The 20,556-nt window shown below is 46.2% G+C and overlaps 1 protein-coding gene across 1 annotated transcript in view; it reads right to left on the reverse strand.

Moving 5' to 3' along the window:
* The window catches only part of LOC141098030 (uncharacterized), a 305,679-nt gene extending 287,178 nt beyond the window's left edge, over window positions 1–18,501 (reverse strand). Inside the window, exon 1 of the mRNA XM_073585626.1 lies at window positions 18,127–18,501. Within this exon, the coding sequence (XP_073441727.1) occupies window positions 18,127–18,501 (375 nt within the window). The remainder of the gene's footprint in view (window positions 1–18,126) is intronic.
* Between the last annotated feature and the right edge of the window lie 2,055 nt (window positions 18,502–20,556).

Consider the following 20,556-nt stretch of genomic DNA (forward strand, 5'->3'; position numbering starts at 1 on the left):
GACGTGGGTGAGAACCCTGGGGCTAAATAGCCTGTATAATGGACGCTCTCCTGTAATGCTGTGTATATTGCTGCTGGAGGTTTATGAAGGATGAATAAACCTCATAGACTATGATTTGTTGGAAAATCCTGTGCCGGATGTGTTTTTCGATCGCTGCAAGCGAGAACCCCTTACTTACATGACAGCGCTACCTCACAATATGTAGTATGTATGTAGTATGTATGTATGTTGTATGAATGTAGTATATATGTAGTATGTATGTTGTATGAATGTAGTATATATGTAGTATGTACTAGCTGAAGAGCTCGGCACTGCCCGGGCATAGTAACTAACTGTGGTTAGTTATAGCAAATTATAATTATCCTCCATCCCATAGTCCCGTGCCCATATACCCATCACACATATCCACGATCCCATAGGCCCATGCCCATATACCCATCATACATATCCTCCATCCCATGCCCATATACCCATCATACATATCCTCCATCCCATAGTCCCGTGACCATATACCCATCATACATATCCACCATCCCATAGTCCCGTGCCCATATACCCATCACACATCCTTCATCTCATAGTCCCATGCCCATATACCCATCAAACATATCCTCCATCCCATAGTCCCGTGCCCATATACATATCCGCCATCCCATAGTCCCGTGCCCATATACCCATCGCACATCCTCCATCCCATAGGCCCGTGCCCATATACCCATCATACATATCCTCCATCCCATAGTCCCGTGCCCATATAACCATCATACATATCCGCCATCCCATAGTCCAGTGCCCATATACCCATCACACATCCTCCATCCCATAGTCAACCATAATGACATCATAATGAGTGGCGGGGCTTGCAATCTATGATGACATCAGCGTCGCCATGGCAACCATTATGACATCATAATGAGGGGCGGGGCTTGATACACACACACACTGTTTCCCCATTATGCAAATAGGGGCATTATGACATCATAATGAGGGACGAGGCTTGACACGCACACACTTTTTCCCCAGTATGTAGATAGGGGCAAAATTGTTTGGTAAATTGGAACGCGCGGGGTTAAAATTTCGCCTCACAACATAGCTTAGGACGCTCTCGGGGTCCAGACGTGTGACTGTGCCAAATTTTGAGGCTGTAGCTGCGACGGTGCGGATGCCTATCCCGGACATACATACATACATACATACATACACACTTTGAGCTTTATATATTAGATGAATGTATGTTGTATGTAGTATGTATATATGTTGTATGAATGTAGTATATATGTAGTAGGTATGTTGTATGAATGTAGTACATTCTACATATATATGTTGTATGAATGTAGTATGTATGTATGTTGTATGTAGTATGTATGTTTTTTTTTTTACGTTCAACACATTAGCCGGATGATGGGACTACTACTGTCCCATCATTGGCTAATGTGTCAATCACTGTCATTGTAGCAGGCATCGCCCGATGCGACTTGTAGTCCCATCGGACGATGCCTGCACACACACACAACCCCCGGCAGGCCCGCACAGACCCCCGGCAGGCCCACATAGACCCCCGAGAGGCCCGTACAGGACCCGGCAGGCCCGCATAGACCCCCGAGAGGCCCGCATAGACCCCCGAGAGGCCCGCACAGACCCCCGGCAGGCCCGCACAGACCCCGGAGATGCCCCTACAGACCCCGCCCGCACACACAGACACGCACAGTGTCCGCCCACGCACCGCCCACACTCTTCCCCCCCCCCCCCCCCCCTCCCGAACTGGATGTGCAAGGAAAGAAAGGGGTTTTTTTACTTCCGATATTTCTGTCCCATTCACTTGAATGAGACTTCCGGTATGGGAATCGGCGATACCCGATACTTTTTGGGTATCGGTCCGATCCAATCCGATCCGATATTTCTCAATATCGGATGGTATCGCTCAACATTAGTCTTGACATGTTTTCTTACACACTCTTTAACCTACAGCCTTGGGGGGAAGGGTATGATCACTTTCTAGCAGTTCGGCTTACACAAAGTGCAATCTTTTTTGCTTATACTTTCTTTATTTCACCTGTGCAACTATGTAGAGTTTATGGTATTTTACATCATGCTATTTATGAGTGTATGGCACAAAGCACTTTAGTTTTTACTATATTATGGTCACATTATTCTCTTGTGTATATATTATATACACTTTTGTGTATTTGCACTAATTATCGATCTGTCACGATTTTCTATTCTCTTTTTTTTGTATTTTGTTACATTTTTTGTCTGAGACTCTGTTGACCTTATTTTGGTACATTGAAAAATATTGATATTGTGAACTGTATATTGATTGGGTACAAAGGAGATGTGTGGCGCCCCTGAGGCTCGGCCGCCACAGAGGTACTGCACCTTCTCCTAAGGTGTAGTGCCCTACCATCCAGGTAAGGTGGGAACTCCTTTCCATGCTCCAACACTCACACCCCACCCAACACAGTATTTCGGCAAAGCCACATTGCGGCTCTTACATAGAGTGCAGCAGAGCACCTTTGCTGGCTCCCTGCTTGGAACACTAAACGTGCTGGGAGGTGGGTGGAGTTAGAATACATAAAAGAGCGGGGAGGTTGAAAATTAGAGGTTAGTCAGTCCGTGAGAACAGTCAAGAAGAAAGCCACTCGGAGAGGAGTGGGGATCCCTGGAAGAAGGGATGGAGGAAGGAGTGCTGCAGCTGCCTCAGTGATCTGAGCCAGCTGGCACAGGAAAGGAAAGGAGGAAGAAGGACATTGAACTGTAACCTAAGCATCCATAGGAGAGAGAGATTAGTATGGAACAAAGGAGTAAAAGAGAACAGAGAGGACGTGGGTTAGAGGAAGGACCCTGCCTATAGGTTCTAAGCGCAAGGCCGGGGCCCGGTCCCCGAGGTTGTATGGACACTTATGGTTCTGCAGCAGACACCGGTGGAGTAGTCGGCTGTAAATGCACTACTCCCATCTAAGACTTGGGGCACAACAGCAACTTGGATAGTGAGCCGGGACTCAGGAGAAGGGAGTCCCTGAAGCAGGCTACAGCTGTCTGCCATACAAGTAGAGTTCTTGGGAGCATCTGTCAGGAGGAACTCCAGTGTAACTCAGTACTAGGAGATCTTCACACTTAAAGGCGCTATAGAGGAGACGTTCAGAAAGGTACATGTTGGAGGGGAGCCTTCCATCTTGCCTGGAGGTTGACTGAATCTCTGACACGGAAGACACGGCCCAGAGGCAGACACCTGTGTGTACTACAGACTGTGAGTAAAGCTTTGGAACTACAAGCCCCGGTGTCCTCCGTTAATTATTGCACCAACACACTCAGCACCGCTACATCTGGGTACCAGCTTCCACACCGCCTGCGCCTCTCCTCATCCATTACACCTACACTGCCCTGGGGCTACGGTTCCGCCTGTGGGGAGCTTCACCATCTTGGCTGCATGACACCACCAGCCCCAGAGGATCTGTATGCAGCGTCGGCCTAACATCCTACTTGCCGAACACCACAGGTGGTGTCACGAACTATTCATTTAAACTATATAACTAACCCCCCGACATTGATTTGGGGGGCCACGGACTAAGTCACCGCCACTGTGACACATCCCCCTGACACTGGCCTGGTACCGAGTACCCCACGGCCCTGGGAGGGCAGCCCAACTTGGCGTCACGAGCAGGATGACGAGACCCGATGCCATTGGGTTCTGTGTGCCTGGGATTTGTTGGACTTTGAACTTTTGAAAATGTGCAGAAGACCCAATTTAATACACTGTGACATGAACATTAAAAATGGTAGCTGGTGTGAAGAAGAAGGGCGTGAAGAGATGGGAAGTCCTAGGAAAAGACCGCGAAGAGTCTTGGGCCTCCCCTGCCTGAATTACTATGTGACAGCAACATGGTCCACCCCCCGAGGGGTTCGTATACTGGCTTGGTATGGAGGCGCTGGAAGAAGACGCCGCCCCCAGAAGGAGGGGCAGAAGAAGCCAGTGGCGGGAAAGGGGCCGAGGCAGGAAGAAGGACGCCAGAACGCCATCTTGGAGAGAGAAGGGAGGAGGCCTGTAGAGCGTGCGGAGGTTGAGTCGGATCTCCCCAGCGCCATGGCTGAAGGCTCCGACCCCATCTCCGAGATGAACCGCCAGCAGCTGGAGGACGAGATTGCCCAGCTGACGTGCCATCTGCGACTGAGGCAGGAGGCCTTATGGAGGTTGAGCAGGCCGCACGCCAAGGAGGGGCCTACACCACCGACACCTCTAGACCCAGTACCTGTCACTGCTGAACCGGACGGTCCTCAGGCATCGCCAGTATACACCTCCACGTTGTCCATACAGCTGGTTGCAGCCTGCCCTGAAGAGTCACCGGAGACCCCGGGAGCTGAGACCGTGCTCCCGCCCGGACCTGACGCGGCTGCGCTGGTCCCTACAGAGACCCCTGCGGACCTGGAGCCGCCGTCTGCTCCACCACCACTACCAACATCTGGATGGATCATCCCGGTGGATATTCCTGCAGCGGCCCACCGTCTCAAGCCTGCACCGGAGCCGGAACACCACCAGGAGGCCCCAGGTATGTCTGCATTCCCTGCACCTGGGAAGGCCCTGGGGTGTACACCCGTGGCAGCGGCAGGACAGGTTGTGCTGGACCTTGTCTGGGACCGGGATACTAGTCAAAGGGGGAAGCACCTGAACCCCTAACGGTGGTGCCGCGGGCCCCAGTGGGTAAAACCAGGTCCCGGGAAGAGGAGATTGAGTCCCATTGCCAGCAGACCATCCGCCAGCTGGCAGCCGAGCAAAAGGAGAGGGAACAGCGGAAACTGGCGGTGTTGGGTCCTGACCTGGACCGGAAGGAGCAGGTCCGTGCTGGCCATTATGGTCCCAGAGATGCTGCAGGTTGGGGCCAAGTCCTAAATGTGAACCATGAAAGAGGATTCAGGTTCATTGCAGACCCCAAAAGGATTAGTGATCTATTCTTTAACTGGCGGGATGTGGAGCCACATCTGAGAAAGGGACACCCTGCAAGGAACCTGAGCCCTGGAGATCATGTGACCTTCACCAGGCATGAAGGACTGAGAGGCTGGTACGCCATGAATATTAGGCGAGTCCCGGAGGACCTCATCCAGACCTGCAGGCAGAAATCATCTACTGCCCCAAGTGCCAAGATGTACCAAAGGTACAGAAGACCTCAAGCTTCACCCCACAGGAGGAAGGGTACCTGAGGACTGCACAAGCATTCTTTTCAACTGGTAGCAGTTCAGCAGCTTCCAGAACCCCAGGAGGGGACAACTAGCCAGAACCTGCAAAATAACTAACTTTTGTTACCCAGGAGGGTTTATTTGCACAGTTGTGCCTTTTTCCTATTATGTTCCAGTTTTTGTTTTTCAGTGTTGCCTTTTTTTGATTGGCAGCGTTACTTCAATTAGGACTGTGGAGATCATGGACGCAGAATGATCCGGAACTGTGTTTTGTAAATAGTTGCACCTCTTTATGTGCCCTCTCTTGGTTTTACATAGGACACTTTTCGAAGATAAGGTCTACCTCGTTTGAAGCGATATTCCAATCAAAGGACACTGCAAGAGATCCCGGCTGGGAGCGGTATCCGGCGTTTACAAGAATTATTGAAAAGTTTTAATGTGAAGTATTTAATGATGTGTCTTATGAGAGTAAATGGCTTTTATATAGAATTAAGAATGTTTTAATAAAGAGACGAGAGATATGAATAAAGAATAAAAAGATTGGAAAATGTAGATGGTGAACCAAGTATTAATGGTTGTCACTTTGAGCTGGTCATAGAAAAATAGAAAATGTGAAAAAGGGAAAGATGATGCAGAAGTGTGTTGATGAAGAACAATGAAGTGAAAGAGCAATAGATAATAGCACTTTGAATTACGTATTGTATTGAAACTTGCACTTTTGACTTAACATTTTAGATAGATAATTAAGAATTGTTAGCAACGTTCAAGAACGAGTCCCTTTCATAATGGGAAGTTTAGTAGAAGAAATGTTTATTCAGCATTATAAAAATTTTGCATGTTCCTGTATTGTCAACTTTGCTTACCTTGCAGCCCGTGGATGTGCTGTGTTTAACGGGAAGGTATGTGGTGCCTCTGAGGCTCGGCCGCCACAGAAGTACTGCACCTTCTCCTAAGGTGTAGTGCCCCACCATCCAGGTAAGGTGGGAACTCCTTTCCACGCTCCAACACTCACACCCCACACAACAAAGTAGTTCAGCAAAGCCACATTGCGACTCTTGCATAGAGTGTAGCAGAGCACCTTTGCTGGCTCCCTGCTTGGAACACTAAACGTGCTGGGAGGTGGGTGGAGATAGAATACATAAAAGAGCGGGGAGGTTGAGAATTAGAGGTTAGTCAGTCCGTGAGGACAGTCAGGAAGAAAGCCACTCGGAGAGGAGTGGGGATCCCTGGAAGAAGGGATGGAGGAAGGAGTGCTGCAGCTGCCTCAGTGATCTGAGCCAGCTGGCACAGGAAAGGAGGAAGAAGGACATTGAACTGTAACCTAAGCATCCATAGGAGAGAGAGATTAGTAGTGACAGGCGGTAGTGAGGTTAGTTTAATTGGTAATGGTCTGCCTCCTGACGAGGAGGATAGTGATTGGATCTCTGGAGTATCAGACTGGATATAAGACAGCCAACGCCCTATCCTTTTGCTGGTGATTCAGTCTGTTTCTCAGGTCTTGGACTTCAGCTCTGCTCCAGTCACCTCAAGTTAAGTTTGTTTTTTGCTAATGTTCTCACTTGCTCTTGTTGGTCAACTCAGTTTTTGTGTGGTCAGCCAGCCCGGCTGGGCTGTCCTGAATTTCCACTCTTATTTATCTGTATTTGCCAATTTGCCTTTTTGTCCTTTATTAGATTGGTCTCTTTTTGCTCTGTCTCAGAATATTCCAGAGTGCTGACATAGTGGGAGAAGTCTAGTGACTTCAGGGTTAATTTTGTTATCAGAAGCGTTAGACATTATTTTTGGTAGGGTTTTTTGGCAGATTGCAGACAGTATCTTTCCTTTCCTGTCCTTTCAAGTTAGTTTGGCCCCATCGTTTGCTCAGCCTATTTTTCTGCCTTTGTTTGTGTTTTCATCTTGCTTCACCGTCAATACATGTGGGGGGCTGTCTTTCCTTTGGGGTCTGCTCTGGGGAGTTAGTTTTCTTCTTTTCTTACTTTAGGCTTATTTAGCTCTCCGGTTGTGACGAGGCATCCAGGACTACCATAGGCACGCTCCACGACTGCTTCTAGTTGTGTGTTAAGATCAGGGCTCTGCGGTCAGCATAGTTACCAACCTCTCTGGTTTTCTGAGACTTAGCGTTGTGTTGCTTTTTTCCTCCTCGGTGACCCATTCATAACAGCCAACACATTCAGCACCGCTACATCTGGGTACCAGCTTCCACACCACATGCGCCTCTCCTCAACCATTACACCTACACTGCCCTGGGGCTAGGGCTCCGCCTGTGGGGAGCTTCACCATCTTGGCTGCACGTCACCACCTGCCCCAGTGGATCTGAATGCAGCGTCGGCCTAACATCCTACTTGCTGAACACCACAGGTGGCGTCACAAACTATTCATTTAAACTACATAACTAACCCCCCGACATTGATTTGGGACGCCCAGGGCCACGGACCGGGTCACCACCACTGTGACACATCCCCCTGACACCGGCCCGGTACCAAGTACCCCACGGCCCTGGGAGGGCGACCCATATGCATTTAAAACCCTTGTTACTTTTGGGTCAATTTTAACATTTTAGGTTATATGTCTATTATTTATTATATATTGGTGCGGTTACTTGTGTATGCAGTGTTATTTTCTACTCTATTATTAATAGAAGTATTTTATCCTTGTAATTATTTTGTGGTCCCATTTTATAGATTGTTTTGAGCACAAATCCAGTGTATATTTTTCTTATTCGTTATCACCGAATGTTCTTCCATTCAAATTTTAAGCACTCATATATACCATTTTATAAATATAACTTTATCTGATCATCAGCGTACCGTCAATAGTAGCAGACCACGCAGCTGCTATGGGGCCCGGAGAGGTGAGGGGGCCCGGATGGGTGAGGGGGCTTGCGACGGCCGCTGCGGTTTTGCAGCTGTGCTGTGCTGACACAGTACTATCTCCTTTAATTAAATGTAAGCGACGTCCGCCATATACCCCCGGGCCCCTTGAAGCACCCCTTTCCATGTTTCCTGGTCAGCAGTTGGCTGAAGTCTCTGGCTGGATTTGCATAAGAACGCCACGCCTCCTAGCAGCCAGAGAGGTAGCAGCACACGTGCATTGCAGGAAGCAGAAGGGTCTCTGGTGCTGATGGGCTACATGTACAAGGTGATGTGTTGTAAATGAAGGGTCCTGTCTGCATGTGTAGGCTGTCTGTCAGTGGTGGGCTGTGCTTGGTCAGGATGTAGCAGAGCGCTGTGTGTTCCCCCTGCAGAACATGAGCTCACAAGAAGGAGTTAAGATGTTGCTCCTTGTGAGGAGGGAGGAGACCCAGCCGTCTGTCAGGAGGTGGATCAGGTGTGTGAAGGACTTTGGCTTCCTCCATGTGAATTGTGACATAACATTGCTTCTTCAGTAGTGATGTGTCATTCGTGAACAATCCTATTCAAAGAGCCAGCTCCCTGCTGTGAACGAAATGAGCCGGCTCTGCAGGGAGAACAGCCGAGTTTTTTTTTTTTTTCTGGCGCCTGGCAGCTTCAGCTTAGTGAAGCCTGACTGTGACTCATCTGGGGGGAGGAGCGGTCAGGAGAGGAGGAGATGTGGAGTTGTGGGCTGTAAATAAATGCACGTGAGTTAACCCTTCAGTCCCAAATATATCCTGCCAATTCCTCCATGGCATATTTGGTATGTGACTATGTGTGGTAGGAGGAGGGACTCAGCACATTGTTTGTCATTATCATCATCTGCAATGATCTGTGCGTTACCTTTATTCCCAAATACAGATATACTTCACTGTCCCCACATCCATGGCATATACATACAGTATATGGTATGTGCAGGAGGAGAGGCTTAGCACATTGTTTGGTAATCATCTTCTCATAGTGTTAGGCCAGGTTCACATTGCGTTAATGGCCCTGCGTTCAATGGGATTGTTACATAGCGGCACTAACGCACCCATTGGCCGCAATGATGCTAACGCATTCAAACGCATGATGCGTTACTTCATGGCGCACCCCCAAATGCTGCAGACTGCGTTCCAGGGTGCGTCATGAAGTAACGCATCATGCCGATTTTGGATGCGTTAGTATCACTGTGGCCAAAGGGTGCGTTAGTGCTGCTATGTAACGGATCCCGTTGAACGCAGGGCCAGGAGGATTCAGGACAACACTACAGGGAGGAGGATAGATGACGTCAGTTGTTGCTGCTAAGGGCTCATACTCACTTGCGAGAGAGTTGCGTGTTTCTCATCTGAGTCTCTCGCATGGAAACCTGGCACTGCCGCCAGCACTGGGAATGAAGCGTGCGGTTACGTGTACTTCTATGCAGCCACCCCCTCCGGTCCGAGTGCCAGCGGCAGTGCCAGGTTTCCATGCTAGAGACTCGCACGAGAATCACGCGACTCTCTCGCAAGTGAGTATGAGCCCGTAGGGTAAGTAAAGTGATTTTAGGTAAAACCTGTGGAGAGATCTAGGTCCAGCTCCAGTCAATATATAGAGTTCAGCTGGCTTCACACATGCATACTTTGGCTGCACACGGATCCGTTTTCGTCACCACTGACTTTCAGTGGTGACGGATGGGACTTGCGTCTGCATCCAGTTGTCACCGTTTTCCCACAGATCCGTGTGTCTGCATATTTTTTCAGATGCACAAAAACGCAACTTGTTGCAGTTTTGTGTCATCTGAAAAACACGCAGGTACAGGGTGACGCACGGATCCGTGGCTACACGTCTGGAATTAACATGGAGCACGGATCCAGGAGAACACGGATCCATGTGCAGGGATCCGTTTTGCGGCACTGAGCATGCTCGGAAGTGAGGGATGTGCTGTATGGGAAAGTGATGAAACTGTATGGGTCCAGTAGGCAGACATAATGTAGACTACGTCTGTATGCTGATCTGTCATACAGTGATCTTTCCTGCCTCACTAGAAGAGCTTGTGCCCTATGTTGCAGTGTGGTAATGATAATAAAAGGTATTGGTGCATGTATATAATATGGGGGCACCTGGTTAGGGGCTGTACGAGTGGGGCTGCGTTCACACTAATGTTTTGGTATGGTGCGTTGTGATGCGTAGCAATCCTGATGCATCCTGATCCAGATTACATGCTAACATAGATAAAGAAGGCAATTAAGCATTAAATGCTACAGTACATCCAGCTGTACAAGAAATGGGACCAAATGTGAAAAAATAAACATCAGGAAGGGAAAAAAAATGTGAAAATGAGCTGATTTTCCTGAGTAATGAGCGAAGAGCTGTAATCAGCAGAACGCAACGGCGATTAAACACTAATTGGATGGAGGACGAGCGATGCTGCCGGAGATGAGATAGCACTGTGCTGCGCTATGACTCTGGGGCAGGATTAAAGATGTTTGCAAGAAACTAAGGCATATAGAGGATTAATGTGTGGGCAAGAATGCTTTAACCCCATCTCACTGACAAAACGTATACTTGCATCCTAGATATGATGATCATGCCTTTTATCTGTTTAGAACACCCCTGGGAGGTGATGGGAAGACACAATGTGTAGTTCTTGCCATTTAAAATTCCTTTATGTATCACTCATCATAGTGACCTATTGTCATTCAATATGATTCTGGGGGGGAAAAAAACTTAAAGGGAGTCTGAACACAAAATGACTAAAAGTACAGGTACTCAGTGCACCCTTGGTGAGGCCAGTCTAGGGCACCTTCTGTCTACTTTCTATCTAGCACTGCCAAAGGTGCACTGAGGACATATTTGGCATGAGCAGTCATTTTGTGCCGACAGATTCCATAATCGCTGGTCTTATTGTAGACAGCTTAACGAGGTTGTCCTGCTTAATCTTCCATTTTGACTTTTACAAGGAATATATCAAATCGGATGTAAGTGTTTTATTTTTTCTTTTACTCAAATGAGAAAAAAATCAAAGACTAGCTATAAAATTAATTGTTTGACCTATAACATGCATGCCTGGAGTTAAGAGCACCTGTTGATTTTTTCTTTTTTTTGGGGGGGGGCCCATTCAGACTTTTGCTATGGGGCCCCTTGATTTCTATGTACGCTCCTGCATCAGGTATATATTTACTGTGTTTATTCAACAAACCATTTTAAAGTCAGGTCCCTGACTGTATGACGTTAATAACAGATGAATTTTTTGTGGCCTCTGGATCAGGCCTCTATTCCACACTAGATGATGCACACTATTTTAAAGACGAAACCTTTGAGGAGAATATGTCCTCTTATTTGCCTGGGACTCCATTTATGTGTAAGTTCCCTAGGCAGTGGTGTGCATTCACTGATGTTTCCTTCTCCTCCAAGGGTTATACTCTGAAAAATAAAAGTGCTTCCCATTCCTTTCCAAAGTGCTCTAGGACCCTGTGTCTTGGTAAAACTATGCATAATATTCACAATGCTAAATGGAGACAAGTGGTAGTTCCTTGCATTGTAGTTAACTTGACATTGCCAGCTCAGGACAATACTGGGGTGAGCCAAAACATTTTCTGTAAAGACTTGAAAGTCCAATGCCAAATCCAGCAAACCGGCTGAGCTGTTCTCTGCTATTACAAATGCGGTATGAAATACACCACTGTGTTGGATACAGACAATATTAAGACTATATTATTTGTTTTATTTTTAAAATAAATTTTTTTGTGATTGAGACATTGAAACCATTACACTGCTCACAATATTTTATCTATATTTTTATAAATTTCACTAAATTTTTTTTTTTTTTTTTTTTTTTTGCTGTGGTATAGTATGTATTTTATACATTGCATATATATATATGATAATATATTAGAAATTATTAAAATATTTATGTTAATGATTCAGCAGTCCCCATGCATATTTGCAATTGACTTTTAATGAATTGGTGTGCCACATAGGCACTTTTTTCCTTGTTTTGCACATTGTTTGTTTTTGCCAAATTGATTGGGAAAAAAAAGCTTTTTTATATCGACCCATCCCTGTTATCTTTTAATAAGTATCCAACACAGTGGTTTGTTACATATTGTTAACCGAATGGTCTGTCATTCAATCAGGGAGACACATCTGTGTTATGATTAAGATTTTAATTGGTACACAATTAGTGCTTTATAGGTTTGTAATTTATATTTGTATTTAATTAATTTATATAACAGTAGTGCATCTTAATATATCTTCTCAGGTGTGTCCAACCACTAATTTATTAAAAATGCGGCCCGGATCACATTGACGTTATGCAGACAGGTGCCCAGCTTAATCTGAACCGTCCAGAAAGAGGGTGGCCCGGGGACGGATATGGATTAGGCCTCTATAACAGACTAGATGCTACAAATTATTTTAAAGTTAGGTTCTTTACTGTATAACGCTGCTGGCTCAGGCCCCGGCACCTAAGATATTCATCTGTCCCCGTTCCACTGCCATGTGCCGCTCTGTCTTCCGGGTCCTCTGTCAGTGACCAGGCAGAGGGCGCACACTAACAGCGTCATAACGCCCTCTGACTTGAACGTCACATCCAGAGGACACGGAGGACAGCGCGGCGCACGGCGGTGGTAAGGGGACAGGTGAATATTGCATATACTTACCCCCTCCTGGTGCAGTCTCTGCAGCTCCTGCTTCTCCCTCGGCCTCTGGCAGCTCTTCCTTCCTTCAATGGTCACGTGGTACCGCTCTCTTAAAGTCATAAATACATGCATATTCATGACTTTAATGAGCGGTACCATGAGACCGCTGAACACAGGTGCCGGAGACCGTGGGAGAAGCAGGGGCTGCAGAGACCGTGCCAAGAGGAGGTAAGCATGATCTGACACCCCCTGCTCCCACTCCCCCGCCGACCCCCTGGCATATATGACTCGAGTATAAGCCAAGAAGGGCACTTTCAGCCTTAAAAAATGGGCTGAAAATCTCGGCTTATACTCAAGTATATACAGTACATATTATATATCCGTGTTGAGAAAATGTTGCAGACAGTATAATAATGCCAGAAAAATCTGCCCACTATGAATATAGCAATGGTATTTTAAAAAAAAAAAAACAATTTTTTTAGGCAGTGGAGTTTGAGGCTCAACTCTAGCACGATAAATGCCATATAAAATGTCACTGCTGAAAAAAAATACAGTATTACAATGCCAGCAAAATTTGCCAACGTCAGATGGACGCATGAGACTGCAGAATAAATATAGCAATACAATTTTTTTAACAAACAATTTTTCTTCTTTAAGTTTTGAGGCTCAACTGTAGCACGATAATGTCACGTCCGCCATGTCTGCCATGTCTGTTTGTCTCAAGAACTCCTGGAGCGATGTGCATGCGCATGCTTTGTCTGCTGTCCTGCATGTCCCTTAGAGCAGTGTGCACACTCACCTCATGTCTGAGCTACAGGATGCCTGCGTTTCTGCTCTGCCTTCTGTGATCTTCTCGTCATGTCTGGAGTCCTTGATCATGTGACATTTCTTAAGATCCTGCACTGTCTGGTTCTGCAATCATCTCGTCATGTCTAGAATCCCGGATCATGTGTTCTTCCTAGGATCCTGCACTGGTTGGTTCGGTGATCATCTCGTCATGTCTGAAACCCTGATCATGTGACGTTTCCTAAGATCCTGCACTGTCTGGTTCTGCTATCATCTCGTCATGTCTAGAAACCCGGAAGTGCTCCCCTGGTCCTGACCTGGAAGAGGAGGTGCTATGCCCTATATCAGGCCGCCCCTTCCTTTGCTCAGGGCCTGATTATTGTGTTGCTTTCCTGCAAGGCTCTGGGTCTGTGGGGTTGCTCCCTCTATTCTGTGCCCTTGCACTTTGCTCTGTAGTGCGTCTCTGCACACGCTCCGTGCTCGTATTCCGCCTCTTGTCTTGTGCCATGTCTTGTGTTGTCTCTCGTGCCATGTTTGTCTTTGCCTTGTAGTCGTTCTGCTGTTCTTTGTCTTAGTCTGTTTTGCTATGTCTCGCCTTAGCTATGCTTTGACTTGTAGTCCTTCCTTTGTTCTCTGCCTCGCCTGTTTTGCCCTGTCTTGCTTTTGCTATGCTTTGACTTGTAGTCCTCCCTGTGTTCTCTGCCTTGCTATTCCTTGCTTTGTGTTCCACCCTATGGTCTCAGTCTTTGCTTGCTCTGCCTCGCTATCTCCTATGGTGCTCTGTAGTGCTCCCTGGCACACGCACCATTTCTCCTCTCCTTAGTGCTCGTTTCTTTATCTAGTCCCAAGGTCTTCCCTTGGCCCGGCTCTGGGCTTCTGCCTACGCTCCGCTGCTAGACTCTGTCCTCGCTCTGACCTGGCTCTGTTTCTGCTTGTGTTCCTTGCCTTGTTCCCTGCCTTGTCCTTGCATTGAACCCCGGCGTGGGTTCCCCTTGGCCGTCTCCTGTGCCGTGGTAAGTGCCACGTGTTTGTGTGCACTGGCCAGTGTGGCGTGCCCCCTGCGTGGCTCCTAGCACGCACCCTGCCTTGAACCTGGCGTGGCTCCTAGCACAAAGGTTCCTTTGCCCCCTCCTGTGCCTTAGTCGTGCCTCGTGCTGGCGTTACAGCCGTGTGCATTGGCCAGTGAGGTGTGCGTCCCTGCGTAGCTCCTAGCACGCAGCCCTGCTCTGAACCCTGGCGTGTCTCTACACGCACCCTGTCTTGTGCCTTGGCGTGTCTCAACACGCACTCTGTCTTGTACCTTGGCGTGTCTCTACACGCACTCCGTCTTATCCTATGCTTTGGCGTGGCTCTACACACGCACTCTGTCTCGTTTGTGAACCCTGGCGTGTCCCCTACACACGCACCTTGCTTTGGACCCTGGCGTGTCCCCTACACACGCACCTAGCCTTGGACCTTGGCGTGTTCCCTAAACACGCACCCTGCTTGGATATCTGTCGTGCCTCTTTGCCTGAACCCTGGTTTGCCTGCCGGATGCCCGGAACCTGCCGACCGTTGCCAGAGGTCCGGAACCAGATGACTGCGGCCTGATGTCCGGAGCTGACGTCCGCAGCCTGATCCCTGGACCCTGTCAGTTTGCCAGCAGTCCGGAGTCCGATGCCATTACCTGTGCCTAGGCGTGCCATCTGGCACGTACCATGTTACGGACCTTGGCGTGCCCACGCGCGCACCTTGCACGTTTTGCTTCTTTTCTCTGTATGTGATCTTGTGTTATTCTAATGAAGATACCTTGCACCTACGTCTAGTCTCGTCTTGCTTCCTGCTCGTCCTTGTCGTCAGACACTCGTCTAGTGTCCCCTGAGCCGGCCGTCTGGTCCCAGCAGTCGTGGTGGCTCACCCCCTTGGTCTTGCCCCTGACACTCCCTGTATAGGGGGTGGATTCTCACAAGGTCAGCTCGCCCTCGGTGGGTGGGTGCCACGACCCAGAGGGTCCACTCAAAAAATGGGCTCAGCAGGAGCTGAGTCCGTCACAGATAAATGCAGTATAAAATTTTACTGCTCAAAAAAGGAAAGCTGTATTACAATGCCAGACAAATTTGCACATCTCAGATGGACGTATGAGACTGCAGTATAAATATAGCAATGCAGTTTATTTAACAAAGGATTTTTTGGGGGGGTTTAATGCACAAAAATAGCATGATAAATGCCATATCAAATTTCACAGATCAAAAAAAATAATGTATTACAATGCCAGGCAAATTTGCACACCTCAGATGGATGTATGAGACTGCAGCATAAATATAGCAGTGCATTTTTTTTATCAAACAATTTCTTTTTTGAAGGGTTTTGAGGCCCAACTGTAGCACATTAAATGAAGTATAACATTTCATTGTTCAAAAAAATTGCAGAATTACAGTGCCAGCAAAATTTGTCCGACTCAGATGGACATATGAGACTGCATTATAATTACAGCAATGCGATTTATTTAGCATGCAATTTTTTTTTTTGGGGGGGGGGCAAATGCAAAGTGAGAATTATGTTTTAGTTCCTCATTGTTTTAATGAACAGATATTTTATTTTCACCATAACCACTATGATCTTCCATGCTTATCATTATTATTATACCATACAGCATTTTTTTCATGGAAAAGCTGAAGGTTCACAGTGAATAAGGCAAGACAGGATGACCTGTTTGATACGCTGAGTATCCAGAAAGAAATTCATGTCTGTCATTAATGGAAGATATCTGATTTTCCAGCATTTAATTATTATTATTATTATTATTACAACAACAGGATATCTAGAGGTAGTTTTAAGGTCTGAGTTCTTAGGCTCATAAATTTCTTTGATAATTAATCTGTTGTTGTATTGTCTTGTTTGGTAGCTTTATGCCAATGTTCTTCATCCTTCACGTTATGAAAGATGGGCAACTCTTGATACAAAATTGTAACACTACCCAGCATTGTATATTCCCAAATCTGAAAGTAAAGGTTTCGCTAAATGTGAGAAAATTTTGTTCACACAAACCTAATAAAGACTGATTTTACACACGTGGTCAAAATTGTTGGTACCCCTCATTTAATGACAGCAAAAGCCACAATGGTGACAGAAATAGCTTGAATCTGACAAAAGTAATAATAAATAAAAAAATCTATGAAAATGAACAAATGAAAGTCAGACATTGCTTTCAACCATGCTTCCACAGAATTTAAAAAAAAATAAAACTCTTGAAATAAGCCTGGACAGAAATGATGGTACCCCTGAAAATGTGTCAAAAAGGACATATTAAATAAAGGTATGTCCACTAATTAGCATCACAGGTGTCCTGAATCTTGGAATCAGTGAGTGGGCCTGTATAAAGGGCTGCAGATACTCGCTGTGCTGTTTGGTGACATGGTGTGTATCACACTCAACATGGACCAGAGGAAGCGAAGGAAAGAGTTGTCTCAGGAAATTAGAGAGAAAATTATAGACAAACATGTTAAAGGTAAACGTTATAAGAACATCTCCAAGCAGCTTGTTGTTCCTGTGTCTACAGTTGCACATATTATTCAGAAATTTAAGCTCCATGGGACTGTAGTCAACCTCCCTGGACGTGGCCGCAGGAGGAAAATTGATGACAAATCAGAGACAGATAATACGAATGATAACAAAAGAGCCCAGAAAAACTTCTAAACAGTTTAAAGGTGAACTTCAAGCTCAAGGAACATCAGTGTCAGATCGCAAAATCCATCACTGTATGAGCCAAAGTGGACTTCATGGGAGATGACCAAGGAGGACCTCATTGTTGAAAAAAAAATCATAAAGCCAGACTGCAATTTGCCAAACTACATGTTGACAGGCCACAAAGCTTCTGGGAGTATGTCCTATGGACAGATGAGACAAAAATTGAATTTTTTGGCATGGCACATCAGCTCCATGTTTACAGAAGGAAAAATGAAGCATATCAAGAAAAGAAAACTTTCCCTACTGTGAAACATGGATGAGGCCCTGTTACGTTCTGAGGCTGCTTTGCCTCATCTGTCACAGGGTGTCTAGAATCTGTGCATGGTACAATGAAATCTCAGGACTATCAATGGATTATAGAGAGAAATGTGCTGCCCAGTGTCAGAAAGCTTGGTCTCAGTCGCAGGTCATGGGTCTTGCAAAAGGATAATAACCCCAAACAGACAACTAAAAACACTCAAGAATGGCTAAGAGAAAAACATTGGACTATTCTGAAGTGACCTTCTATGAGCCCTGACCTAAATCCTATTGAGCATCTTTGGAAAGAGCTGAAACATGCCATCTTGAAAAGACAACCTTCAAGCACGAAACAACTGGAGCAGTTTGCTCTTGAGGAGTGGGCCAAAATACCTGTCGAGAGGTGTAGAAGTCTCATTGACAGTTAAAGAAATCGTTTAATTGCAGTGATTGCCTCAAAAGGTTGTGCAACAAAATATTAAGTTAAGCATGGTTGAAAAGCAATGTCAGACTTTCATTTGTTCATTTTCTTTGATTTTTGATTTATTATTACTTTTGTCACCATTGTGGGTTTTTCTGTCATTAAACGAGGAGTAACAACAATTTTGACCACGTGTGTATATGCATATATTCGAGCTCTTGTCACTTCTGTTATCTTAATTCTGGCTAGCAATTAATGATCTTAAAGAATTGACATGTTCATCAGGACCTTTCACAACATCGACTATTTTAATCCTCCAAGGATCAAAAATGCAGTTTTCTTGGAGTCCACTTGGCACCATGCCACATTCTGGAGGCATCCAAGCAGTGTCATACCCATGATCATGCCAAGTAAGTCTCATGGGGTGATCTTGACTGTCAATCTTCTTAACCTTTCCAACTCTTACAGAAAGCTTCAATACGACTTTTGGATCTGTTGTATTTAGTGGATATCTTGAAGCTTTCTCCACATCTCTACTAGCATAAACTCCTCTTCCCAACATCCCATCATTAGAAACTGCAAACCCATTGTTGATAATATTATGAGCTGCTTCTACACTTGTCCCATGGTACATGGTGTAGAATCTTCTTCCAGAATATTTTCCTTCCATTGCGTCAAAATTCAAGTGTTCTTTTAAGAATCTGCAACCTAGAAAAGAAGAGAAAAGGAGTTTTATTGTATTAATGCGCAAGATGAAATTATCAAATCTAAACAAAGTGTTCAAGTTATTACAAAAAAAGACAATGACAAAAACTACTTATGACATTATAAATATCAAAGCACTTTGAAATAGTCTGCACTGCTGGAAGGACGTCTCTTTCTGCAAAAATAGTAGATAAAGGTTCTTTTAATGGAAAAAATAACAGAGCTGTAAGCAGCACAGCCTATTTTAATTTTTTTTTCTTCTGGTGAATTTTACCTCTTCCCCAACCACGAGGCATCAGCATAAGGATTCACAGCATCACACAAGTGATTTATTTGGCAAGTGAAGATGTTACTTACAACTTTTGCAATATGACTATTGGTGTACACTAGTGATGAGCGAGCATACTCGGTGATGCTCGGTACTCACCCGAGCATCGCTGTACTCGCGGTACTCGGCGAGCGCCGAGCATTTCCGGTATAATTTGGGGGGAGATCGGGTCCCCTCCCTGCATATTTGGCACTCTTTAGAGAGCCAGTCAACATGAAGGGATTGTCTGCCACGCACTGTAATGCCGCAGCCATCTTTGTTGTGGTATTACAGTGATTAGCTGACCACACAGCATCATCAGGTCTATAAGAGACCTGCCGCCGCCCTGCTCATCACAGTCACCTCTGGAATCAGACAGTGTAGGGAGAGCTGCTACTGAGATAGGGTCAGATTTGGGGGTATATAAGTTAGCGTGGGTATATGTGGCACCCCCAGGAGTATGGTCGCCACAGTGGCATTACCTTCCTCCTAGGGAGTGTGATGTCATGCTTTGAAGCAATGAAAGGGTCTCTCTATCAGGTAAATCCAGCACACACCACAGTTCCCACTCCAGGCCAGCAGTGGGAGCTCTGAACCAAACTGGGGAAGTAGCTGCTCTCTGGAGCCAGGAAAGGGAAGTTAGTTCAGTTCATGTGGAGAAGGTGAAGTGTGTGGACGGGAGAGAGGAGCTGGAGGATTGAGCAGAATTCAGGCTCACTTCTAGCTGTAAGCGCATGGTCCGGAGTCCAGTATCCGAGGTTGTATTGATGCTGATGGTCCCGCAGCAGAAACCGGAAGAACAAGAGTCTGTAAATGCTCTGATCCCAACTAAGACTGGGAGGCACAGCAGCAACTTGTGTGAGCCAGAAAAAGGAGGCTATGGCTGTCTGCCATGCGAGGGGAGTTCTAAAGAGAGCAAGCAAGGGGAACTTCAGTGTAACTCAGTACTGCAGGTGCCTCAGATAAGCACTAGAAAGGAGACTACACGACCCATCTGCATAGAGAGATTCCTAAGTTGCTTCCAGGCCGATCAACTCCTGTTCCATCTGTATTCTGGATCCTGGACTGCACTTACAAAGCAAAGTAAAGGTAACGGAAACTGCACCCTGTTGTGTCATTGCCTTCTTCCTGCAACCCCGTAAGCACTGCTACATCTCTGTGCCTAACACTGCACCCTCTTTCTCAACATCTATTACTACTGCCCTGGGACTACAGCTCTGCCTGTGGGGAGCCCTTACATCTTGCTGCCTTATACCATCTGTCCCAGAGGATCTGCCTGCAGCGTCGGCTTAACCTGTTATGAGTTCATTTTCTCCTTCACCTCTGATGTCTGATGAACTCCCTCTGCTGGTGAAAGGAGGTAGTGAAATTGATCTGGATGGGAAGAACCTGTCATCTGAACAGGTGGAGTGTGATTGGACATCCGGAATTTCTGAGTGGATATAAGGCAGCCGACGCCCTGCAGGGCTGCTGGTCATGCTTTCTGCTCTGAGCTCTGGCATCCAGTTTAGTTCCTGTCTACTAAAAGCTAAGTTTTTGCTCTGCTATTTTCCATGAGATTTTGTCTGTTTACTTAGTGTTTGTGTTCAGCCTGCCCTGGTTTGGACGGGCTGAACTCCATTTTTGTCTCTGATCAGGTGATCTCTTTGCTCTGTCTTCAGAATATACCTGAGTGCTGATATAGTGATTTTGAAGTCTAGTGACTTCAGGGCC

The sequence above is a fragment of the Dendrobates tinctorius genome, unplaced genomic scaffold (genome assembly GCF_039654945.1).
Source record: "Dendrobates tinctorius isolate UK_male_01 unplaced genomic scaffold, ASM3965494v1 ptg000086l, whole genome shotgun sequence".
Taxonomy (NCBI): Eukaryota; Metazoa; Chordata; class Amphibia; order Anura; family Dendrobatidae; genus Dendrobates; species Dendrobates tinctorius.